Here is a 27,501-nt window from a genome sequence, read left to right as displayed (position 1 = left end):
TCTTGCAAAGATATTGTAGACTCAGGCCAGGTGGACATATTTAATGACTATATAAATGTATCAGAAAAAGTCCAATTAAAAGGTCAATTCAATACGGAGACCAACTTTGTGATGGTTCTCAATGGAGATTCTTTTAGATGTGATCACACTATGTTCATTGTATTTATGAAAACTACACCCATACAGTGTACAGTACCATTGTCACCTACTGACCTTTCTTGATATTGCTGGTTGTAAGTACGAATACCTGCATACATACTGGACTGGTAAGGAGCACTGCTATAACTATTATTAGTAGTAGAATTATAATGATTTAAACATTTGAACAAGTTGGGAAAACCCTTCAGTTAACTACTGTACCTATCAATTATCCAGTTGTAGGAATTATGGTTCCTCAATATACATTTAACAATGTATGCTATGTGTTACAGCACTACTTTTGGTGTCCCCCTCAGGAATTGCTCTTGAGAAAATTTAATGTAATTGTCCCCTCCAAGGTTGATCTCAGATTTTCGCCCCTGTCGTACCTAGTGCTGTATTCTTTCGACTTGCCATTAGTAAAATGTTAAGTCGTCCCATGGGCAGCAACATGTGTATGGGAAGACTGACATTTGATGCCTTCTCTCCATTTCTAGGCTACTTACTATATATTAATATTTCTAATCGTGGATGGTTGTTCATTTCAACATAGGCAACACACTCTCACCTAACTCAACTATGGCTACAGTTTAAAATTTTTATTTTAGATAAATGATTGTGAGGTTAATTCATAGTAATAACGGGTTAATTACATGGGCAAGTCATAATTGTTTCGGTTAAATATATCAAGTAATTTACCCCCCCTCCCCTCTGGAGTAATGGGAGGAGTCTATTGGTTCGCACTTTGTCCTGTGCTTCAGAAGCAGATTACCGCGGGAGACACTGATCACCCAACAACCGTAGTGAGTGACAGTAGTGAGTGACAGCTCGCGGACGGGGACAACGTGAGCACGATGGAGAGTTTGTAACTCTGCTTTTGTAGGGGAACGTCAAGTCCACATTCACGGACCAAATTACGGGACTATGCCCAGTGCCGATACCGCTGTGGATAAAAGTTTTTCCGAAGTAGAGAGATATAACATCTGCGGCGAAATGGTAAATATGCCTTCCTGGTCACATCGTCGGCGGAATGACAGCGACTTGCTGTAACGTATCTGCCTGCGTCTGTAGAGCTAGCCAACATTTGTCACGTTTGATATTCGGTAGCATACTATCACTTCTTCGTGGCGGTTATAGTGTACAATATCGGGAATATGTATCATCTATGTTGTTAGCGAGAGTAACAACAGCCAGTTGTCTCTATGCGAATTATCCCAACTAACCGTAGCTAACAAAGTATGTGGGCTATAGTTTATGCGTGACTGAGTCGAGTTCGGAACCCGTTCCATCGTGCAGCGCAGTCCCAAGTGTTGGGGCGACTTGATTTGGAAATTATGTGCACCGTATCCATTACATCATGTGAGACGTTGTAGTTAATTGCAACAGGACATGTTTAGGAATCTACTTTAGGAATAATTTCAGATAATTCCATAGTTAGACAGGCAGTTTGTAAATTGTGGTCATTTCTTTATTGCTTTAGATTTTTTTGGTATCTAGCCAACACATGTCTAACTGAATTTGTTATTTATACATTCAGTGTTTGTATCTTTTGTTTTGACAGACAGATATAAACCGGTTAGTCAAAGATTTGTACTGCTGGGCAGGTGTTTCATTGAAGGCAACAGCAGCTCTTTTCACAAAAAACATAACTATTGCGTGCGACCTCTCTGTCAAGTGCTCGTCCATGAACACAACAGCTGTTGAACAAATTTACGAAGTAGGTTCTAGTCATTCGGTTCCTTTACCCCAGAGGTTTTGTCGGGAGCAAATGTGCAGCCAGATGTTTGTGGTGGACGTGGCCCCTAAACGCTTTGCTTTATATGGTCATTCCCACTCTATGTTGTCACGGTATAGTTGTTTTGTCCCTGGTGTTTGTGTTCATTCTTAACTGTAATATTGTGGGTGAGATACAGTGACGAGTTATACTTATAGAACAAACAACACTGATAGCTGATCCCCATACCATGCCCCATTTAGGGGATAGGCTATGCAAAACTAAATTGAGCTATTTATCTTAGTATACGACAAACCACCCCTTCAATTAATGTGTGAAAATGTAAAGAAAGATATGTAGTCAGGGGTCTAGCTGGTATTCAACTATATATCCCTTATAGAGGGGAGGCATAGGAGAAAGGATGCAGGTTTTGTGATGGAGAGTCAAGGGGAAGGCTGGGGGATGGCACTGGCATATTCCACATACTCTATCTGACAGTGGAAATCCTTGGTCGGCAACGGCCACTGGAGTGGAAAGGAGCGTTTGGGGGCTCTCGCCAGCCATCCATACGTTAATTAGCGTGGCTGGAGAGTGGCGGCTTGTCCGTGAGTCAACCGGGACGGGATAACCCTGGCTGGAACAGACTACAGAGCAGGGAGAGGAGATGCTGAGAGACAGAAAATACACTTTACACTCCACCCTCCCTAGTACACATGCCCCATATTTTCATTACAGGATAGTTGTTTTGCAGTTTGAAGGAAAGTGGCCTAGATTTAATATCCGCATACTAGCATTTACATTATGGAAGACAACTCCATATGTTGTTGTTATCACTGGTGTTGATTACCACACACACACACACACACACACACACACACACACACACACACACACACACACACACACACACACACACACACATACACATACACACACACACACACACACACACACACACACACGCTGTAGCCAGCACCACTCGATGGTCAGTGTGTGTCTATTTGGCATCTGTCATATAAAAACTGGGCCCCTCTTCCTCTCTTCTCTCAGCCCGGCCACTATCCCCACTCATTCATATTTAACTACACACACTGACAGAAGCTGGCACATTTCACTGCATATAACGTGATTTCAGAGAGAGAAAGCTTTCAAACCCTTTACATCAACAGAGATGCTAGAATTGTAATCTGACAAACAGGCAAACGGACAGAGAGACAGACAAGCAGACAATGTGATTGATGGAGGGTGTTATTAAGGTTGGATGTTATTTATTCATTAGTGCCTCGCTAGTCTTTCCATCTTAAGTACTGAATACACAAAGGTCAGCTCCACCCTGTGTGTGCGTATATGGTGTAGTGTCGCATAGTGTGTGTATGGTGTAGTGTCGCATAGTATGTGTGTGTGTGTGTATGGTGTAGTGTCGCATAGTGTGTGTATGGTGTAGTGTCGCATAGTGTGTGTGTGTATGGTGTAGTGTGTGTGTGTGTCTGTAGTATAGTGCCGCATGTGTGCCTAATCTATCAGAAGTTTATGGGGAGAATAGGCTGTTTCTGTCCTTTTTCTGTTTAACTAGCAAGGTTTTCCTGCCTTGCTGAGAAAGAGATGGAGACTCGTAGAAAGAGCAAAGAAGGGATGGGTTATATTTTCCTCTCACAACTCCCTGGAAGTCTGCCCCTTGGGCAGAGTCAGTTTTTTAAGGCTCTGTTTTTCCCAGCCTGCTCCACTCATGTAAAGACTGGACTTTTACTGCCTGAGGTCTTATTCCAACGCGACACAGGAATAAAAATAATGTACGGATGGGTTTTGTGTGTGTATGTGTGAGATTGCGTGTTTGTGCATGTGTGTGTTGCTGAGCTGTTTTTGGCATTGTAGTAACAGGCCATTAAACAGTGTGTTGTGAGTGGAATTTACTGTGGCCCCGGGGCCAGTGCATTGGAGAGAGAAGTGGCTGATGGCACATTCCAAAGGCCTTAATGGCCGCTTGCTCTTCAGTAATTATGAAATATCAAGCTAGTCGGATTGACTACTTTCTGGTATTATTTTCTATGGTGCCAAAAGTGAAAAAAGTATGGATTGAGGATATATTGGCGATAACAGACAGTCATTAGAAATAATTGAAAACTATCAGAATGCAAGGAAACCAGGCATAATCTTTATAGCAGATTTTGAGAAAGCCTTCAATGAAAGTACGGCTTGAATTTATTTATAAGTGCCTGGATTATTTCAATCTTAGAGAATCTCTTGTAAAATGTTTAAAAGCCATGTATGTGGTTATTTCTCTGAGAATGTTGAATTGTTAAGAGGTGTAAAACAGGGTTGCCCTCTTTCACCATACCTGTGTGCTATGGCAATTGAATGGTTAATTATAAAAATCAGATCCAATGATAAAATTAAGGGGTTAAAAATGTGTGGATTAGAAACAAATGTATGCCGATGATTGAAGTTTTTTTCTTGATTCCACAGTCTTCAACCCTGAACAGTCTTATTGAGGACCTGGATAATGTCTCCAGTTCATCTGGATTAAAACCCAACTATGATAAGTGTACTATATTACGGATTGGGTCTCTAAAAGACACACACTTTAAATTGCTATGTGGTCTCCCAATTACATGGGTTGATGGTGCTGTTGATGTGCTCGGTGTATACGTTACAGGAAAGTTGAATGATCTTGCAACTGTCAATTTTGATAGAAAACAGATAGGACCTTGAAACTTAGATAGGATCTTGAAACCATGGGAAAGGGAAACACCTGTCAGTCTATGGGAAAATTACACTGATTAATTCTCTAGTGACATCACAGTTGACATATCTATTCATGGCTCTGCAGACTCCAGGAGAATGCTTTTTCAAGTTATGTGAGGAAAAAATATTTTATTTTATTTAGAATGGAAAACAAGTTGAAGTTAAACGGGTATATTTATATAATGAATATGAGTTTGGATGGCTAAACTGATTAAATATCAAGGCATTAAACCTCTCCCTTAAAGATTCTACGGAAACAATATCTAAATCCAAACTGGTTTTCCAGTAGGCTACTAAGAGACACATCCAATGTTTTAAAGGGGGCTCTGTGCTGTTATACAGATTAAAACTCAATTTCCGGTGAATTTACAATGGAACACTGTTTAAAGTATCTTTATTTTTAAATTAAGCTATACAGAGTTGGCTACAATTCTAATTTTATCCTCCAGAAGAGGCAGAATCTATATTACAGAAAATAATATGGCTAAACTCCAAAGTACTGATTGAGGATGAACCAATTTTCTTGGAGACAATGTTTAAGAAAGGTACCCTGTTTATGAATGAAATTGTAAACAACGACAGTAGAATTATGTCATACAACAAATGAATCCAGGTGTATGGAGATGTATACTCAATACAAAATTATAACCAACTCATCGCAGCTCTGCCACAAAAAATGGAAGAGGAAATTACTTAAAAGAGAAAGGAATGATTTATACTGAACAAAAATATAAATGCAACATGCAACAATTTCAACTATTTTACTGACTTACAGTTCATATAAGGACATAAGTCAATTTAAATAAACGAATTAGGACCTAATTTATGGATTTTACATGACTGGGCAGGGGTGCAGCCATGGGTGGGCCTGGAAAGGCATAGGCCCATCCACTTGGGTGCCAGGCCCACCCACTTGGGTGCCAGGCCCACCCACTGGGGAGCCAGGCCCACCCACTGGGGAGCCAGGCCCAGCCAATCAGAATTTGTTTAACATTCAATTCTCTGGCAAAAGCTCTGATGGACATTCCTACAGTCAGCATGCCAATTGCATTCTCCCTCAACTTGAGACATCTGTGGCTTTGTGTTGTGGAGAAATGCTCACTAGCAGGGATGTAATCAAATTTATGCACAACATTTGAGAGAAATTAGCTTTTTGTGTGTATGGCCATTTTCTGGGATCTTTAACTTCTACTCATGAAACATGGGACCAACACTTTACATGTTGCGTTTATATTTTTGTTCAGTATAATTTGTCTGCCACTAATAAAAAAATCATAAATGGCTTAAAAATAGTAATATAAATTGTGAAATGTATCAGTTTCACGGTCAAGAGGGTTGACAACAATGCCGCATAAAATTCAAGATAGTTGGGAACAGATTTCCTATGCCCCAATACCATGGCATCGGGATTATGAGCTGATATACAGTACAAAACAACAATTGATGCATTCATTTGTTCTTTTCAATTTAAGCTATTATATTTATTCTCGCTACAAACAGAATGCTCAGTATATGTGTCATGCCCTGACCGTAGAGATCTTTTTATTTTCTATGTTTGGTTGGTCAGGGTGTGACTCGGGCGGGAAACTCTATGTTCTGTGTTTCTATGTTTTGGCCGGGTATGGTTCTCAATCAGGGACAGCTGTCTATCGTTGTCTCTGATTGGGAATCATACTTAGGCAGCCTTTTTTCCTTTTGTATTTTGAGGGTAGTTGTCTTTGTTAGTGGCCTGTATATCCCTAGTAAGCTTTACGTTCGTTTCTGTTGTTTCTTGTTTTGTTGGCGACATTTATAAAATAAAAAAAAGTACGCTCACCACGCTGCACCTTGGTCCGGTCATTTCCACGACGACGGCGATCGTGACAATAGGTTCAAGTCTCTAGTGAGACACCATGGTAGAATGATGGGGAGGTTCCTAGTGAGACACCATGGGAGAATGATGGGGAGGTTCCTAGTGAGACACCATGGTAGAATGATGGGGAGGTTCCTAGTGAGACACCATGGTAGAATGATGGGGAGGTTCCTAGTGAGACACCATGGTAGAATGATGGGGAGGTTCAAGTCTCTAGTGAGACACCATGGTAGAATGATGGGGAGGTTCCTAGTGAGACACCATGGGAGAATGATGGGGAGGTTCCTAGTGAGACACCATGGGAGAATGATGGGGAGGTTCAAGTCTCTAGTGAGACACCATGGGAGAATGATGGGGAGGTTCCTAGTGAGACACCATGGGAGAATGATGGGGAGGTTCAAGTCTATAGTGAGACACCATGGTAGAATGATGAGGAGGTTCCTAGTGAGACACCATGGTAGAATGATGGGGAGGTTCCTAGTGAGACACCATGGGAGAATGATGGGGAGGTTCCTAGTGAGACACCATGGGAGAATGATGGGGAGGTTCCTAGTGAGACACAATGGGAAAATGATTTGGAAGTTCCTAGTGAGACACCATGGGAGAATGATGGGAAGGTTCCTAGTGAGACACTATGGGAGAATGGAGGGATATATTAGAAGAGGAAATGGTAGAATGGTGATTTACTGGGCAAGACGGCTTTATCTGTGGCTGTCTGAAGGTGGAATTGATTGGAATAATTTTATACACAAATGTACAGTATAAATGTTTGAGGTCCTCCAATCAGAGGTGAGGGTGTGGATGGGATTATTGTATGTTTTGTGTTTCACTATTTATGTTTTGTGTTTTGGTTTCATGCTGTGAGAGGTGTGTGTTGGTCCTGGTGGTTATGAGCGGGGCCTTGCCGGCATCTCGGGGCGGGTGGGGCGAGCGCAACCACTGACCAGAGCGCTAACATTAGTATTGTCTTTGTATTGTTGTTGTTTTAAAACTGTGTGCTCTCAGACCAAATAAAAAAACTATCAGGGCAACAGTTCTACAATAGGTGATTAAATGAGCTAGCCTCAAGGGAACAAGCGCTTGAGTTCTAATTTAATGTTGCAGTTGTTTCAGTCTGGATGCATACAGTATTAATGTCTACAATGAGCCTGCCTTATCTGACCATCTCAATCAGAGAGCCCACATACCTCATACTACTGTCCAATCACCAATCACCACAAATCACTGAAATTAGCTCCGTCTTACCTCTGTAGGCGAAGGAGGGAGAGGGGTAGAGAGAGGGAGGGAGGAAGAGGGGCAGAGAGAGGGTGGGAGGGTGAGGAAAGGCCTCAATGTATTGAATTATTGGTCCCTAGTCTCTGAGACGCTCCATTGGCCATTATGGTGAGGGGTAGCCTAGCAGCTGTCATTCCCTTCTGTTGTCAGGGCAACCACAGGAGTCTCACCCCTTCCCCACCCCCCCAATCTTATACAGGCTTTGCCGCTGATATCTCTTTCTATGCTCCCCATTCTCTCCCTCTTCCTTTCTCTCCTCTCGCTCTGATGTCTCTGTGCATGAATGATGCTCAAAGGCATTTATTCACGTTGGGGGTGTTGCTCTAAAGCTTCTCTCTCCCTCTCTTTATCCTGTCTCTGTGACATCAACTGTTCTGTCTCTCTCTCCCTTTACGCTGTCTCTGCATGATCAATTGTTCTGTCTCTCTCTTTGTCCTGTCTCTGCGACATCAACTGTTCTGTCTGTCTCTGTACCGTATTCATGGACTCGCCCTGAGATGTGTGAGTTGGTGGGTAGGATATGGGTTATCCATGGTGTTTGGGCTAGGATCTCTGGGAATGAGGACAGACTTATAGCCATCGGGGAGACAGGGAGACAGAGAGAGACAGAGAGAGAGAGAGAGAGAGCCCTCAGGCAGAGTGGCGTGTTGGAGGAGGAAGAGATGAAGAGGGAATCTAGTCAGAGCAAACAGGGGTTTGACTTAATACACTAAAGTAGCTACTAGCTAGCGGCCTCTCTCCTCTCCTAGTCAGAAGACTTGGCTGAAGCTATACATATCTGGACCAGGTTGGCAGAATTTTTTTAGGTATTTCTCTCTATCCCTCTATCTTCCCTTCTCTGTGGATCTCTGTCTGTGTGTGTGTTTTGGATTAGGGATTGAGCGTGAGCTAAGCCTACAGTGGACAGACACGCACTAACAAACCAACAGAGATGCCGGGTATAGTGAGTAACACAGCCTCGGATTAACACACACATACGCACTCACTCATCAAAAGGATTTTCTGTATCACCGAGCTGTTTTAACATATTATACCACAGGCTCAGAGCTGACTGGATCTTTTTAGTCAATCATTATGAAACCAATCTCTACCTGAAGAAGCTTATGTGACGATGCAAATTGTTGCCGGCCATAATATCGACTCAAGTAATGGCCATACAGCCCAGCTGTCACATTATAAAGCATTAAACACTAGTCTGCTGACTGTGTCCGTGCACACACAGCCTATTCACACCAGTGGAGGCTGCTGAGGGGAGGACGGCTCCTAATAATGGCTGGAATGGAGTAAATGGAATGGCATCAAAAACCTGGTTTCCACCCATTACACTCCATTCTAGCCATTATTATGAGCCGTCCTCCCCTCAGCTCATCTGTTCATCTGTTACCTTTTCATCTGAACTATCTGTTGCGATCGGGAGAGTGGGCCATCAGTTATTGTTTATAGTTATTACCGCGGCGCGCGGCTTGAGCGCACACTTCAAACCTATTGTTTAATGTAAATGGTCAATGATCACGGCCCTACAGATCATCACAGGCCAATCATGCCATTGATATATGGTTAATATGGAATGAAATGACATGTACATATGAAGACAAGCTTGAAAGGGTTAAATATGAACCGTCATTGTTTGCTGAACTGATCAATTCTGATATCAAACTAATGGGGATTATAGATTGAATAACCGATCACTGATTGAATTATTTGTATTATTCTTCTCATGATTAGGATGAATAGTTACGAGCCTAAATGACTCAATGATGATTCCTATTAACTTCTTAATGAACTGAATTGCTGAATTCCCTAATTATGTTAATAATGAATGATTGTTATGATTTGATCTTTGTGATTATGAATTTGATTGGATACATGTTATTCTGTTTCCTTTGTTATGCAGCACAGACTACCCAGTAAATATACCACTTTATGGTTAAAGGAATTCCTGCCTCAGTCTCATCCATTCCTCTGCAACCTGACCCGTGACCACCTGTTCACCTTCACTGTCAGTCATTCTACCTGTCCAGCTACCCACACAGATTCCACTACTCTTTCAGTCGTACAGAGGCCCATTATCAGCAACTATCACTCCTGTTCCAGTGGCACATTGTGTTAGCTAATCCAAGTTGATCATTTTAAAAGGCTAATTGATCATTAGAAAACCCTTTTGCAATTATGTTAGCACAGCTGAAACTGTTGTTCTGATTAAAGAAGCAATAAAACTGGCCTTCTTTAGACTAGTTGAGTATCTGGAGCATCAGCAATTGTGGGTTCGATTATAGGCTCAAAATGGCCAGAAACAAAGACTTTTCTTCTGAAACTCGTCAGTCTATTCTTGTTCTGATAAATGATGGCTATTCCATGCAAGAAATTGCCAAGAAAGATGCTGGCCTTCTAGGCAGAGCTGCAAAGAAAAAGCCATATCTCAGACTGGCCAATCAAAATAAAAGATTAAGATGGGCAAAAGAACACAGACACTGGACATAGAAACTCGGCCTAGAAAGCCAGCATCCTGGAGTCGCCTCCTCACTGTTGACGTTGAGACTGGTGTTTTGCGGGTACTATTTAATGAAGCTACATTACAACAGGATTACACTGTTACACTTCAACTCTTCTCCTACTCTCTTTCTATCTATCCCTCTTCTTTCTCTCTATCTCTCTCTCTCTTTAGGCCTAAATCAATAAGATTACATGGTTACACTTCTTCAACTCTTCTCCTACTCTATCCATCCCTCACTTCTTTCTCTTTTTATAGCCACCCCTCATCCCTCTCTCGCTTTCTCTCCATCTCTTTATCCTCACCCACCTCTCGCTCTCTCTCTCCATCTCAAAGTGCTCATCCTTCTCTTTCTATCCTCTTTTCTCTCCATCTAAAAGAGTGTGTTTGTTGAGGGTGGTGGCTGCTGGGTAATCTTGGCTCTGGAAAAAAAAGAGATGAAATGTCAGATTACAGAAAGGAGAGGATTACATCTTTTCAGGCTTTTTTGGTGAAGAGGTCCTGCCCCACCCGACACACACACACACACACATCTCTATTTCTCACCGGCTCTCTCGTTTTTTTCATGTTCTCTTGTTTCTTTTGTTTTCTTTCTGGTTCTCTTTTTTGTTTTCTTTCTTGTTTTCTTCCTCATTCTCTCTGCTGGAACATTGTCAAAGATAGTCTGCTTCCCAGGAGGGACGACTCCCTGACACACGGTCACACACACGGTCACACACACACACACACACACACACACACACACACACACACACACACACACACACACACACACACACACACACACACACACACACACACACACACACACACACACACACACACACACACACACACACACACACACACACACACACACACACACACACACACACACACACACACACACACACACACACACACCAGCCTTACCTCTCCCATATGTTACAGGAGCAGTGTGTTCCCGGATTTGTGCGTGTGTTGTTCGATGTCTGTGTACTGTGTAGCCTTATTTATCCGCCAGTGTTTTAGTTAGTGCGTGTGTATTGTTCTCTGGGTGGCTGTTTAGTCATATTTCTGGGTAACAATTAAATACCTTACTGTGATTGTTTTCAATGACAATTGGTCCCCCAAAAAATTGTGGGGAGGGGAAAACTAGCTTTTATTGGCAGAGAGGTTTGGAATTCTCTTTCTTATTGGTCTATTAACTAATTACCGCTTGGTGACGTCACCAGTCAGGCCAAAACTCCATCCCACCAAATATCAGGCGGTCTTTTTAAACAGCTCTTACACTAAAAGGACATTAACATCATTTTCACAGTATTATTCCAACCTCATAGTTTGGAAATAAATATAAAATAGGAAAATCTAGTTTTTGACCACACTGGGCCCTTAACAGTCTATTGGTTTTTCTAGGATGGATCTTTCTCTTTTTTCACCTCCTCTCGCTCTCTCTCTCTCTCTCTCTCTCTCTCTCTCTCTCTCTCTGTTACATGACATTCTCTCCATCACCCTCCATCTGAGTGCTGACACAGTCCTTGGCATGGCTTTGGGGACTCTACCCTCTTTACGTTTCTATACGAGTGTGTGTTAATGTACTTGGCCCTAAGCAGTGAGATATTGAGGGCTGTGCTCTACTTGCTCGGGGCCTGGTAAACCACCCTAAATGATTAATTAGACACACATACTGCTCTCCGGGATGCGTCCAAGTCGGTGCTAATGAGACCTCTGGGGCTGATGTGTTCCACTGCAGTCCCGCTAAAGGCTCATCATTTATCTGTACACTTAAAAAGACTGAGAGAAACTGGAGGAGTTTGTTATCTCTAGCTTAGAAATTGGATTTCATACTTTGATCTCTATTTCTCACCGTCTCTCTCGTTTTTTTCATGTTCTCTTGTTTCTTTTGTTTTCTTTCTGGTTCTCTTTTTTGTTTTCTTTCTTGTTTTCTTCCTCATTCTCTCTGCTGGAACATTGTCAAAGATAGTCTGCTTCCCAGGAGGGATGACTCCCTGACACACGGTCACACGCACGCACGCACGCACGCACGCACGCACACACACACACACACACACACACACACACACACACACACACGTCCTAACCCTCTGTCACTTCATTGTTTAGCCGGTTATATGGAAATACAAGTGGTGATTCTCTCCACTCATACACAGCGGATTGGGCAAGAGGAGAGCAGCTCAGTGTAGTATAAATACCATAAACACTCTTCAATCATATGGTACAGTCTGTGGATATCCTGTCCTGTGTTACCTGTTACCTGTGTGTGTAGTGTATGCACTGCAGGTCAGGGCATGTAGCAGTAACCCAGGTATGTTTAACTGCTGGAGCCCAGCCCTATATTAGCCCAGCCCAGGGGTTGACCTGATTTACTAGTATGTGTGTGTGTGAGAGAGTGCTCGTTGAGTGTAAAGCCAAAGGTAAAGCTGCTGCAGGACCATAAATGTAATCAGAATTCCTTTGTCTTTGACATGTTCCTAAAGTCTGATAAGAGCACGACTCTGGGTGTTTTCTATGGTGCCGTGCAGGACACAGGCACATGCACACACATACACACACACACCAACACCAACACATAGAGAGAGAGAGAGAGAGAGAGAGAGTGTTTTTCCCTGAAGTGTGTGTGTGTGTGTGTGGGGGGGGGGGGGGGGTTTCTCCCTGAAGTGTGTGCTGGTTTGCAGACAGCAGAGCGAATCAGTTTGGTCTGGGATCTGGTCAAAACCGGTTCTGCTCAAATCGACTCATCAACTACAACTTCACACTAAACTGGATTATGCTATGCAGATATACACTTGAGGGAGTGGTTACTGGGTGGGTGTGTGTGTGTGTGTGTGCGTGTTTCTTTGCGCAGTGTGTGTGTATGTTTAATGTTGCATCTGTCCCAGTTGAAATGGCGCAACCTTCTGCGGAGGAGCCCCAGGGGTCCTGATCGCTCTTCTGCCCCATGATAGGCTGCCCTCCTTGGGTACACAGAGTTCCTGCTGCTCCCCTTTCCCCCACCGAGCCTGGAGCTCTGACTGGCTGCACTTCAAACACAATTTCACATCACACAAACGCAGACCAGCAACCAACTGAATATTTCCAGCCCTTAAACTGTTATTTAATCATACCAGGCGAGGCTGTGGCATTGCTTGACCTGGACTGAAATGGGTTCCGATACTAATTTTGTGTGCCGGCACTGTTTATATTTAGGAGCAGGAGCTCCACAGTACTTTTTCACTGATATTCTATAAGAGGAACACGAGCTCAAGCAGTAGAACATTTCAAAGTAGCGGTACTTCGCTCCGCTGAGCTCCTGTCCAAATCGAGCATCGGTCTGGGGACCTCTTTTCATTCACAATGCTAGCCGGGCTAAGAGGCAGCCGAGCAGACAGAACAGTTCAAAACAATGACCAGACAAACAGTAGGCTAGTAGACAGTGGAGCTAGAACAGGCGTGGGTGGGAAGTAGGAGCAGAGGAGAGGAGAGGAGAGGAAGACTAGTAGCCCAGAGGGGGATGAATACACGACAGGAATCAATGATTTATATATACACCCAACAAGAACAATCACCAGACAGACAGTCTCGGACATCAAAACATTTAAAAGTCCTATATTTCAGGTCTTTGTGGTAGAGCTGTAGCAGATGAATAGAGCAGTGTTCTGAACTTAACTGCGAAATGGTCGATATATTGTTATACAGGTTGAGTAGGTATGCAACACATTTATTCTGTGCTGTGCTGTGATTTGCAAGGCCACAGGTTGACAGAATGATGCAGTGAGCCTGGCCTCTCCAGTGTTTTAGCAGGCTGTGCTATAAATGACCAAGGATAGGCTAGTCTGTATCACACTCAACACTGTGGAGTGTATAAACCCTGTCTGGCCCTGCAGTCCACAGACAACCCCTATACCCATAGTAGTCCATTAGCACTTCATGTAGATTGGAAAGAGTTGTGAAGTTCTGCTATACACTACAGTAAGCAATATGGTAATATCTCCACCTTGCCCTCTGATCTGCTATGTGGATTTCTCAGTGTCAGATTCAGTATGGATACTGTAGGTGGCTGGTGGGCAGGTTGTGTAAGAACCAGAGGTGTGGTACCACAACAGTGTTACTTAACTCACAGAGCGCCTGTGATGTCCTAGATCGTAGTGTTTAGGCTGTCGGGTAATGCTGTTGTAGAATGGCTGGCGGGGTCATGACGGGTCCACTGTGAGGTCAGTTCCTGTGAGCGACGGCTAGGGGGGATCGTTTTTAACGTCTCATCGCTTTACCAAATCCGTTTATTTGAATCCCACCAATCTCATTGTGACTTTCTCTCTCTCTCTCACACACTCTCACTCTCACACTCACACTCACACTCACACAAATGGTTAAGAGTGCGTGTGCTGCAGTCTGATGTGGGTCAGAATGGACAGCCTATTCATCTCAGAGTGGTGTGTGAATATTCATTTCTATGGGAACAAAATAGATTTGAATGCAGAATGGTTGATGTAGGATTTGATGTTAAAGTCCTATCTGGGTTAGATCAGCCAGGCTATAAGCTATAACCCACATAATACAAACAGGTCAAGACAGCCTCTTCTCTCATCCACTGACTCTCACCCTGTCTTTCTTTACAACTCTCCATCCATCTCTACTTTTACTCAATCATCAGCTCATTCACACAACACACAACACACACACAACACACACACACATACTTATTGTGCGCCTTTTTAGACTTATACAGTGCCTTCAGAAAGTATTCACACCCCTTGACTTTTTCCACATTTTGTTGTTGAGATAAAAATAGATTTAATTGTCATTTTCTTGTCAACGATCTACACAAAATACTCTGCTGGCGTGGAATCGCCCTTCTACTGATAGGACAGATCTATGCTAGCTAGGGCTAGGCCTATTAAATGGGTTTGACAATCTCAAGTAGCCTACGTCCTATTACCACCTCCTGGTCATGAATTTCACACCAACTGAAGCCTCTTTTAAAACTGTTCATCTCCAGACAATGACTTTGTTTCTGGCTTTTCTTCTGTTCTGATTTGTTCGTTTTTATGACAAAATCCAGTACACCGATGCCAGTGTGTGTTGTCCCTCAGCTGAGGTCATACTGTGATTTCCTGTACTGAGACGTTGTTCATCATGGGTTGTTGTGTTGCGGTGTGTCTGCCTGCCTCATCATGGGTTATTGTGTTGCGGTGTGTCTGCCTGCCTCATCATGGGTTGTTGTGTTGCGGTGTGTCTGCCTGCCTCATCATGGGTTATTGTGTTGCGGTGTGTCTGCCTGCCTCATCATGGGTTATTGTGTTGCGGTGTGTCTGCCTGCCTCATAATGGGTTATTGTGTTGCGGTGTGTCTGCCTGCCTCATCATGGGTTTTTGTGTTGCGGTGTGTCTGCCTGCCTCATCATGGGTTGTTGTGTTGCGGTGTGTCTGCCTGCCTCATCATGGGTTATTGTGTTGCGGTGTGTCTGCCTGCCTCATCATGGGTTATTGTGTTGTGGTGTGTCTGCCTGCCTCATCATGGGTTGTTGTGTTGCGGTGTGTCTGCCTGCCTCATCATGGGTTATTGTGTTGTGGTGTGTCTGCCTGCCTCATCATGGGTTATTGTGTTGCGGTGTGTCTGCCTGCCTCATCATGTGTTATTGTGTTGCGGTGTGTCTGCCTGCCTCATCATGGGTTATTGTGTTGTGGTGTGTCTGCCTGCCTCATCATGGGTTGTTGTGTTGCGGTGTGTCTGCCTGCCTCATCATGGGTTATTGTGTTGTGGTGTGTCTGCCTGCCTCATCATGGGTTATTGTGTTGTGGTGTGTCTGCCTGCCTCATCATGGGTTGTTGTGTTGCGGTGTGTCTGCCTGCCTCATCATGGATTGTTGTGTTGCGGTGTGTCTGCCTGCCTCATCATGGGTTATTGTGTTGCGGTGTGTCTGCCTGCCTCATCATGGGTTTTTGTGTTGTGGTGTGTCTGCCTGCCTCATCATGGGTTTTTGTGTTGTGGTGTGTCTGCCTGTCTCATCATGGGTTTTTGTGTTGCGGTGTGTCTGCCTGCCTCATCATGGGTTTTTGTGTTGCGGTGTGTCTGCCTGCCTCATCATGGGTTTTTGTGTTGTGGTGTGTCTGCCTGCCTCATCATGGGTTGTTGTGTTGCGGTGTGTCTGCCTGCCTCATCATGGGTTGTTGTGTTGCAGTGTGAGATACATTCTTTTTCAGGGAGAGGGCCCATGCTGGTGTGTGCGCGCGTGTGCGTGCACCGATCTGCACAACACATGTGAAATTGTAATCTGACTGGCTTTAATACCAGCCCGGTTTAGAGGATAAATACTGACCTGAGTTTAGCATTGACCCGGGGACAGTTAAAACACAACACATCCCATATGTACATTTGTGGCATATGGTGTGTGTTATGTGGTGTCTGTGTCTGTTCTCTTTCTCAGACTGTCCGTGTTTGGAATACTGACTATGAGACTCCAAAACAATGTTAGTTACCATACTTGAATCCCCCCCATCTTCCAGATTAGATGAGGTGGGCAGGATGTGGTGTGTACTGTGTCTGTGTGTCATAGATTGGACAGACAACATGTCAGCGCTTGCTGTTCCTCATCCCTTGGGCTTGTTGGGGGTCATGTAAGGGTCAGCTAATTCTCTGGCCACGCTGACTCGATAATGTGTGTGTGGGTGTAGGTTCTGACCCAGGCAGAATAACCTGGTCACTGACTGGTGGGGCCATCTGTGTGCTGGGCCTGAGTGCTACAGGATAGTGTTTGTCTGGAGTTGGAGACCTAGTTAACTGGCACTCAGAGAGAGTGGGAAATGAGCTGAGCTTACACCACGAGAGAGAGAGGTGGGGAATCTGAGGATGGAGAGGAGAGAGAGGTGGGGAATCTGAGGATGGTGAGAAGAGAGGGGTAAGGAATCTGAGGATGGAGAGGAGAGAGAGGTGGGGAATCTGAGGATGGTGAGAAGAGAGGGAGGGGTGGGGAATCTGTGGATGAAGAGGAGAGAGGGAGGGGTGGGGAATCTGAGGATGGAGAGGAGAGAGGGAGGGGTGGGGAATCTGAGGATGGAGAGGAGAGAGAGGGAGGGGTGGGGAATCTGAGGATGGAGAGGAGAGAGAGGGAGGGGTGGGGAATCTGAGGATGGAGAGGAAGGGAAGAGGGAGACAGGCTGTGTATGTGTGAATGAGTATGGTGTAATTGGAAGTGTGTGTGTGTGTGTGTGAGAGTGGTGTGACATGTGTGATGTGTGAACCAGTAGGCTAAAGCTGCTGTTGCCTGCTTTATTAATCTCATCAGTTACTGTTGGACATGATAAAGGGCCCTGACTCTGCCCTGTAAATTATAGATGAGGACAAGCTGGCTATGCGTGTGTGTGTGTGTGTGTGTGTGTGTGTGTGTGTGTGTGTGTGTGTGTGTGTGTGTGTGTGTGTGTGTGTGTGTGTGTGTGTGTGTGTGTGTGTGTGTGTGTGTGGGCTGGCTGCCAAGGTAACAGTGTAGTTATATAGTCAGGTTACAGACAGTCCAGTTGTACTGCAGGCATCTCAGGTTGGTTTATTACATAATCATCCTCTGTCCCTGTAGTTAACAGTCAAGACGTTTCTGCATCAGAGGCTGCGCCTGTAAACCCAGAGGCTACCAACTGCCCTAGCCACTCAGTAGAGCCATTAAAGTCTGCAGAGAGAGGAGACTTGGAGCTCTCTTTCATGCGTCTGTTGTCCTTTCCTCCTATCCAGTTCTTTTTCTCAATGCCGGAATGGGTTAGAGGGCGCACAGACTGGGAAATGGGTTAGAGGACGCACAGACTGGGGAATGGGTTAGAGGGCGCACAGACTGGGGAATGGGTTAGAGGGCGCACAGACTGGGGAATGGGTTAGAGGGCGCACAGACTGGGGAATGGGTTAGAGGGCACACAGACTGGGGAATGGGTTAGAGGGCGCACAGACTGGGGAATGGGTTAGAGGGCACACAGACTGGGGAATGGGTTAGAGGGCGCACAGACTGGGGAATGGGTTAGAGGGCACACAGACTGGGGAATGGGTTAGAGGGCGCACAGACTGGGGAATGGGTTAGAAGGCGCACAGACTCACACGTGCACACAGGCGCACGGCCACGCAAGAATGTGCGCATGCAGGCACAAGTGCACACACAGACACACACACACACACAGACAGTCCTAGAAATGGAGCTTGTGTTTACATTACAAGAGATGAGATTATGATAATGTATTACCGTGTGATAAAACAATTACCACTCAATAAAATGATCAATATCTATCTTACTAACTATACGTTGCTATGAGATTCACCATAAACTTGGCTGAGCTCATACTGTCCTATCAGACATACATGAGTCATTTACTCTAGTGTAAATTGAATTGAAAACATTCTCTTTGAAGTGACATTCTCAATATCTTACATGTTTCTTTCTGTCTCTGTGTCTCTCTGTCTGTCTCTGTGTCTCGCTCTCTATTTGTCTCTGTGTGTGTCTCTCTCTCTCTGTGTGTGTGTGTCCAGGCGGAGTGCAGCAGTGATGGGAACAACATCCTCAGCCTCCCGGTACCGATGCGGCGGGGGGGCTCAGAGTCCAACCTGGTGTCTGACGGGGGCGTGGGCCTGGACTTCACTAAGGGCCGTCTGGCCATCGACAGCCTGCAGCAGAAGATACTCAAGGTGAGTGTGTGTGTGAGAGAGAGCGAGAGCATTGGCCCATCTGTGTGTTAGTCTCTGTGTTGACTCGTTGATCTCCCCCAAGGTGACAGAGCAGATCAAGGTGGAACAGACAGCCAGGGACCAGAACGTGGCAGAGTACCTCAAACTGGTGAACAACGCTGACAAGCAGCAGGTGGCACGCATACGCCAGGTCAGTCCAATTACATCCCACTGATTTCTCCTTTTATGATGCTACATAACTGCATCTGCCAAGCGCGCTGTATGTTTACAAGCCACTTTTTAAAGAAAATGCAGCAATTATAGCAGTATCTTTAATTTGACCCTTTGCCTCTCCTGTGGGTCTGCCAGGTGTTTGAGAAGAAGAACCAGAAGTCTGCCCACAGCATCGCCCAGCTGCAGAGGAAGCTGGAGCAGTACCACCGCCGTATGAAGGAGGAGGCCAACGGGGCCAAGCACCCGCCCAGGGATGCCCGGGGGGAGGGGGACAAGGAGGGCCAAAAGGACGGCAGCCTGCGGGACGTCAGCTCGGCCAGCGTGCGCAACCCGGCAATGGACAAGGTCAAGACCATTGGCCCCGGGGTCTCCCTCTCGCCCCCCTTCTTCTTCAACAAGTCGCGGGAGTTCGCCAACCTCATTCGCAATAAGTTCGGCAGCGCCGACAACATTGCCCACATGAAGAGCTCCATGGAGACGGGGGCGGGGCTCCAGGCGGAAGGCGGGGCCCGGGCACTGAGCGGCAGCGCCACCACGATTGCCAAGGCCAAGTACCCCAGCGACGACGAATGTTCCACGGGGACCTCTGTGTCGGCCGACTCCAACGGGAACCCGGCGGGGGGGTCGGGGTTGGGGTCAGGGGGTGGGCCGGGGAGGTCGGACTCTCAGGGGAGGCTGGGGGAGGTGCTGGAGGAGGTCAGGGAGATTAGGGAGGCCCAGGCACAGCTGGCCGAGGACATGGAGTCACTGAAAAGCCAGTTCAAGAGAGACTACAGCTTCATCACACAGACGTTGCAGGAGGAGAGATATAGGTTGGTGCAGACACACTGGCATACACACACACACACACACACACAGACTCACACACACAAATCAATACAGCAAGCAAAAACACACAAGCACAAACACACCCTCATTTCTGGGTATAAAATAACCTAATCTTTCAGACACTTCTCCCCATGAGTCTTCCTCCATGCAGACGCACCAACAACATCCTCCATACAGACGCACCAACAACATCCTCCATACAGACGCACCAACAACATCCTCCATGTAGACGCACCAACAACATCCTCCATGTAGACGCACCAACAACATCCTCCATACAGACGCACCAACAACATCCTCCATACAGACGCACCATCAACATCCTCCATGCAGACGCACCATCAACATCCTCCATACAGACGCACCATCAACATCCTCCATACAGACGCACCATCAACATCCTCCATACAGACGCACCAACAACATCCTCCATACAGACGCACCAACAACATCCTCCATACAGACGCACCATCAACATCCTCCATACAGACGCACCATCAACATCCTCCATACAGACGCACCAACAACATCCTCCATACAGACGCACCAACAACATCCTCCATGTAGACGCACCATCAACATCCTCCATACAGACGCACCAACAACATCCTCCATACAGACGCACCATCAACATCCTCCATACAGACGCACCATCAACATCCTCCATACAGACGCACCAACAACATCCTCCATACAGACGCACCAACAACATCCTCCATACAGACGCACCAACAACATCCTCCATACAGACGCACCATCAACATCCTCCATACAGACGCACCATCAACATCCTCCATACAGACGCACCAACAACATCCTCCATACAGACGCACCAACAACATCCTCCATACAGACGCACCAACAACATCCTCCATACAGACGCACCAACAACATCCTCCATACAGACGCACCAACAACATCCTCCATGCAGACGCACCATCAACATCCTCCATACAGACGCACCATCAACATCCTCCATACAGACGCACCATCAACATCCTCCATACAGACGCACCATCAACATCCTCCATACAGACGCACCAACAACATCCTCCATACAGACGCACCAACAACATCCTCCATGCAGACGCACCATCAACATCCTCCATACAGACGCACCAACAACATCCTCCATACAGACGCACCATCAACATCCTCCATACAGACGCACCAACAACATCCTCCATGCGGACGCACCAACAACATCCTCCATACAGACGCACCAACAACATCCTCCATACAGACGCACCAACAACATCCTCCATACAGACGCACCAACAACATCCTCCATGCAGACGCACCATCAACATCCTCCATACAGACGCACCAACAACATCCTCCATACAGACGCACCATCAACATCCTCCATACAGACGCACCAACAACATCCTCCATGCGGACGCACCAACAACATCCTCCATACAGACGCACCAACAACATCCTCCATACAGACGCACCATCAACATCCTCCATACAGACGCACCAACAACATCCTCCATACAGACGCACCAACAACATCCTCCATGCGGACGCACCAACAACATCCTCCATACGGACGCACCATCAACATCCTCCATACAGACGCACCAACAACATCCTCCATGCGGACGCACCAACAACATCCTCCATACAGACGCACCAACAACATCCTCCATACAGACGCACCAACAACATCCTCCATACAGACGCACCAACAACATCCTCCATGCAGACGCACCATCAACATCCTCCATACAGACGCACCAACAACATCCTCCATACAGACGCACCATCAACATCCTCCATACAGACGCACCAACAACATCCTCCATGCGGACGCACCAACAACATCCTCCATACAGACGCACCAACAACATCCTCCATACAGACGCACCATCAACATCCTCCATACAGACGCACCAACAACATCCTCCATACAGACGCACCAACAACATCCTCCATGCGGACGCACCAACAACATCCTCCATACAGACGCACCAACAACATCCTCCATACAGACGCACCAACAACATCCTCCATGCAGACGCACCATCAACATCCTCCATGCAGACGCACCAACAACATCCTCCATGCGGACGCACCAACAACATCCTCCATGCAGACGCACCATCAACATCCTCCATGCAGACGCACCAACAACATCCTCCATGCGGACGCACCAACAACATCCTCCATGCAGACGCACCATCAACATCCTCCATGCAGACGCACCATCAACATCCTCCATACAGACGCACCATCAACATCCTCCATGTAGACGCACCAACAACATCCTCCATACAGACGCACCAACAACATCCTCCATACAGACGCACCAACAACATCCTCCATGCAGACGCACCAACAACATCCTCCATACAGACGCACCAACAACATCCTCCATGCAGACGCACCAACAACATCCTCCATGCAGACGCACCAACAACATCCTCCATGCAGACGCACCATCAACATCCTCCATACAGACGCACCATCAACATCCTCCATGTAGACGCACCAACAACATCCTCCATACAGACACACCAACAACATCCTCCATACAGACGCACCAACAACATCCTCCATGCAGACGCACCATCAACATCCTCCATACAGACGCACCAACAACATCCTCCATGTAGACGCACCATCAACATCCTCCATACAGACGCACCAACAACATCCTCCATACAGACGCACCAACAACATCCTCCATACAGACGCACCAACAACATCCTCCATACAGACGCACCATCAACATCCTCCATACAGACGCACCATCAACATGCTCCATACAGACGCACCATCAACATGCTCCATGCAGACGCACCATCAACATCCTCCATACAGACGCACCATCAACATGCTCCATGCAGACGCACCATCAACATCCTCCATACAGACGCACCATCAACATCCTCCATACAGACGCACCATCAACATCCTCCATACAGACGCACCAACAACATCCTCCATACAGACGCACCAACAACATCCTCCATGCAGACGCACCATCAACATGCTCCATGCAGACGCACCATCAACATCCTCCATACAGACGCACCATCAACATCCTCCATACAGACGCACCATCAACATCCTCCATACAGACGCACCATCAACATCCTCCATACAGACGCACCAACAACATCCTCCATACAGACGCACCAACAACATCCTCCATGCAGACGCACCAACAACATCCTCCATGCAGGCCACCATCGTTCAAGCTGTTTCACTTTATGATTATCTAGGCCTGCTTCACTTTTTCCAACCTTGAAACATAATCTTGTTTTTAATATTGTTGGCTGTTGATACTGTCAATTTAGGGCTGATGTATCAACACGCTTATGTAGATAATGCTTCACACACCACAAACAGAGAACACACACACACATTGTTGAAGGAAGAGATGGACACACAGGTATGCTTTGGAATTGAAGCTGTGCATTCAATATTAAGACTCGTCATTCTTTCCCCCCTGCTCTTTCTCTATCCCCCCCGTTCTCCCGCTCCCTAATAGGTTTGAGCGGTTAGAGGACCAGTTAAATGACCTGACAGAGTTGCACCAGCATGAGACCAGTAACCTGAAGCAGGAGCTGGCCAGCATCGAGGAGAAGGTGGCCTACCAGGCCTACGAGAGAGCTAGGGACATCCAGGTATGTATACACACACACAGAGATCTACAAACATGCTCCCTACACATCTATCTAAGCTGTATATAGTCAGTAACTTTAAACCTGTGTGTCAAATGTTAACTGAATGCGGGTGTTTTTCTGTGTTTACAGGAGGCTCTGGAGTCGTGTCAGACACGTGTCTCTAAGCTGGAGCTCCAGCAGCAGCAGCAGCAGCAGCAGACAGTACAGGTGGAGAACACAGACGCCAAGGTGATGCTGGGGAAATGCATCAACATCATGCTGGCCATCGTCACGGTGATCCTGGTGTGCGTTTCCACAGCGGCCAAGTTCACCGCGCCCCTCCTGCGAAGCCGCGTGCACCTGGCACTCACCTGCGTGGGTTTGTCCCTACTGGCAGTCATCTGGAAGAACTGGGAGCACCTGCAGTGTGCCCTGGAACGCATTCTCCTCCCACACTGAGCTAGACTCCTCCCATGTTAAGCTAGGCTCCACCCAGTCTGAGTTTGTCCCCCTCACAATGTGGGTTTGGCGCGTCCCACACTGAGTTTGGGACTTTGGAACTCTGTGATGTTGTCATAGCGATAGATGAAATGTGCGGGGTTTACAATGTAGCCTTACACCCCAACACCCTCGTGTCTCTCCCCCTCTCTGTCTTTTGGAGTTTGGACAGAACTCCTTGAGGGAAATTGTTTCCAAACGATGCCAGTGTGCCACTACAGTACAAATGACAGGAAAGCAAGACATCTTGCTTGCACTATGCAGGTGGTAAGCTTATGTATAACCTTTAAGAGAAACAAGGGGTCCGCTGATTGGTTCCTTGTCTTTTGTGGAGTCGTACTTACGTCACCTTTATTACACTAACACACTGACAGTATTAAAAACTCATTCTCCCAGAAGACCTCTGGTTCTGATCCACACACAGTCTCACTCCCATCCCCCCAAGCCACCATGATACACATTCATCCACACACACACTGAGAGGAATGTGACTTGTGTGTCTTTATGTGGGGGTGTCTTTATGTGGGGGTGTTCTCCATATGAGAGCGCTTTGTCTGTGTGGACCTATACTGTACTGTGTGGACCTATACTGTACTGTACTGTTAAGTGATGAAATGTTTTATAATTGGGGAAAAAAGACAGGACAATTGATTTTTAAGTGTAATATTTAATTAATTGTTCTCTTTTTGTGTGTGTGTGTGTGTGTGTGTGTGTGTGTGTGTGTGTGTGTGTGTGTATGCCCGTGAAGGGTGGTTCATTTTTTTTTACAAAGGAATGTGTACTGGAATGCGGGTTTGTGGATAAATGGTGTCTTATGTACTTTATATAGTCTATTAACAGATGCAGTGGAACTGCCACGGGGCTAGTCTATGAGGGGTGAATTCACCCCAAGAGTTATGTGTTCTCTCTCCCATAGGAAATACATAGACTGAGCCTTTAGCCGCTAACATGCTAACTGTGAGTGATATCGTCTGGCAGTCTGATGGATCTGGGGGGAAGTAACCTCAGACGTGACACACACAAACCTCATTTACGATTCGTCCTTTAATATTGATGATAATGTCATTTTTGTGAAATAGGAATTAAGCACTGTTCAGAGTGGGCTGAACAAAGGAATTGATTTATACCAAATGGTTCAGACAGATTAGAACACTAAGTTTTATGCGTTTTCTCTGAAATGTTTCATATTTTTTGCCTTTTTACAATGAGAACCGAACAAAATGAACATTCTAAATGCCTTTGATGCTATCGTCTGATTGGACAGAGATGGGAAGGTTAGGTGGGAAGTGAGCGATGCAGCTCTGGCCCCACCCACTCTGTAAGCTACTTATCACTATGATGATAGGGGCCAGGCCTGACGCCTTTTCAATGCAGCTTCTGTGTTAAACCTGATATTTTCTGTGCTTTGATCTCTGTCTCTTTAAAAAGCCAAATTTGGGTCTATGTGGCTGGCTGGCACCTTGAGTAATATAGTATGTCATGTCCTGAACCATTGATATTTACACTGTCCATTGGTTACTCAAGAGTTCTGGCTCTATCCCAATTCCTGAATATATTCCCTGTGTCTGGAGAGAGAGCCATATCCCAGATTCACAGCCCAGGGCCTATAATTCCAGTGTCTAGATTCCGGTATGTTTTACCGACGCAGTAGCATTGCACGCTGTTAGGTTTAATCCGGTTATGGTTTTCCAAAACACACTTTTTAAAATGAGAACAAAATTAAATCCTCTTCCTTTTCTAGAAACATTGTGTCTTTTATCGTCGAGCTCTTCTCATCTTATCCTCTGAAGATTCATCAGAGTATTTCTACCCTGAACTGATCTCTTGATCAGGTCATCAATTGTACTTTATCTACCAGAGATGATGATGCAAGGAGTGAGGGCTCTGCACAGAAGGTGACGTTAATAACCTTTTAATCTGTTTATCAATATGTTCTGTGTAGATTCATGGCTGTGGGGAGATGTTAGGTTGGGGGTGCTGTTGACAGGGGTGGGGAAGTATTTCTCTGTGCTCTTACAGTGCTGTCAACAGGAGTAATAAATTACACATTTTAGATTACACACACACACAGTGCATTCAAAGTATTCAAACCCTTTGACTTTTCCCAAATTTTGTTACGTTACAGCCTTATTTTAAAATAGATTAAATTGTCAAATGTGTCTCAAGCTACACACAATACCCCATAATGACAAAGAGAAAATAGGTTTTCAAATGTATTCAAAATAAAAAACGGAAATATTATTTACTTAATATTCAGACCCTTTCCTATGAGACTCTAAAATGAGCTCAGGTGCATCCTGTTTCCATTGATCATCCTTGAGATGTTTCTACAACTTCATTGGAGTCCACCTGTGGTGAATTCAATTGATTGGACATGATTTGGAAAGGCACACACCGGTCTATATAAGGTCCCACAGTTGACAGTGCATGTCAGAGCAAAAACCAAGCCATGAGGTCAAAGGAATTGTACGTAGAGCTCCGAGACAGAATTGTGGCGAGACACAGATCTGGGGAAGGGTATCGAAAAATGTCTGCAGCATTGAAGGTCCCCAAGAAGACAGTGGCCATCATTCTTAAATGGAAGAAGTTTGGAACAACCAAGACACTTCCTAGAGCTGGCTGCCCGGCCAAACTGAGCAATCGGGGGAGAAGTGTTTTGGTCGTGGAAGTGACCAAGAATCTGATGGTCACTGACAGAGCGCTAGAGTTGCTCTGCGAAGATGGGAGAACCTTCCAGAAGGACAACCATCTCTGCAGCACTCCACCAATCAGGCCTTTGTGGTAGAGTGACCAGATGGAAGCCACTCCTCAGTAAAAGGCACATGACAGCCCGCTTGGAGTTTGCCAAAAAGCACCTAAACTCAGACCATGAGAAACAAGATTCTCTGGTCTGATAACCAAGATTGAACTCTGGCCTGAATGCCAAGCGTCACGTCTGGAGGAAACCTGGCACCATCCCTACAGTGAAGCATGGTGGTGGCAGACTCATGCTGTAGGGATGTTTTTCAGCGGCAGGGACTGGGAGACTAGTCAGGATTGAGGGGAAAGCTGAACGGAGCAAAGTACAGAGATCCTTCATGAAAACCTGCTCAGGACCTAAGACTGGGGTGAGGGTTCACCTTCCAACAGGACAATGACCCTAAGCACACAGCCAAGACAACGCAGGAGTGGCTTCAGGATAAGTCTCTGAATGTCCTTGAGTGGCCCGGACTTGAACCCGATCGAACATCTCTGGAGAGACCTTACAATGACTGCAGCGACGCTCTCCATCCAACCTGACAGAGCTTGAGAGGATCTGCAGATAATGGAAGAAACTCCCCAAATACAGGTGTGCCAAGCTTGTAGCGTCATACCCAAGAAGACATGGCTGTAATCGCTGCAAAAGATGCTTCAGCAAAGTACTGAATAAAGGGTCTGACTACTTACATAAATGTGATATTTCAGTGTTTCTTTTTTATAAATTTGCTAACATTTCTAAAAACCTGTTTTTGCTTTGTCA

General features: G+C 45.8%; 1 protein-coding gene across 1 annotated transcript; it reads left to right on the top strand.

Annotated features, from left to right (window-relative positions):
* The first annotated feature begins 899 nt into the window (after positions 1-899).
* On the top strand, positions 900-25,746 carry LOC129838497 (transmembrane and coiled-coil domain protein 3-like). The gene is made up of 6 exons (XM_055905489.1): positions 900-1,134; positions 18,691-18,846; positions 18,929-19,036; positions 19,195-19,871; positions 23,390-23,525; positions 23,655-25,746. The coding sequence occupies exons 1-6, from the start codon at positions 1,063-1,065 to the stop codon at positions 23,961-23,963; spliced, it is 1,458 nt and encodes a 485-aa protein (XP_055761464.1). The 5' UTR covers positions 900-1,062; the 3' UTR covers positions 23,964-25,746.
* The last annotated feature ends 1,755 nt before the right edge of the window (positions 25,747-27,501 follow it).

This window comes from Salvelinus fontinalis, chromosome 39, assembly GCF_029448725.1.
Source record: "Salvelinus fontinalis isolate EN_2023a chromosome 39, ASM2944872v1, whole genome shotgun sequence".
In the NCBI taxonomy this organism is placed as follows: domain Eukaryota; kingdom Metazoa; phylum Chordata; class Actinopteri; order Salmoniformes; family Salmonidae; genus Salvelinus; species Salvelinus fontinalis.
The sequence above is the reverse complement of the archived record's forward strand: the minus strand, read 5'-3'. Positions and strand labels throughout refer to the sequence as shown.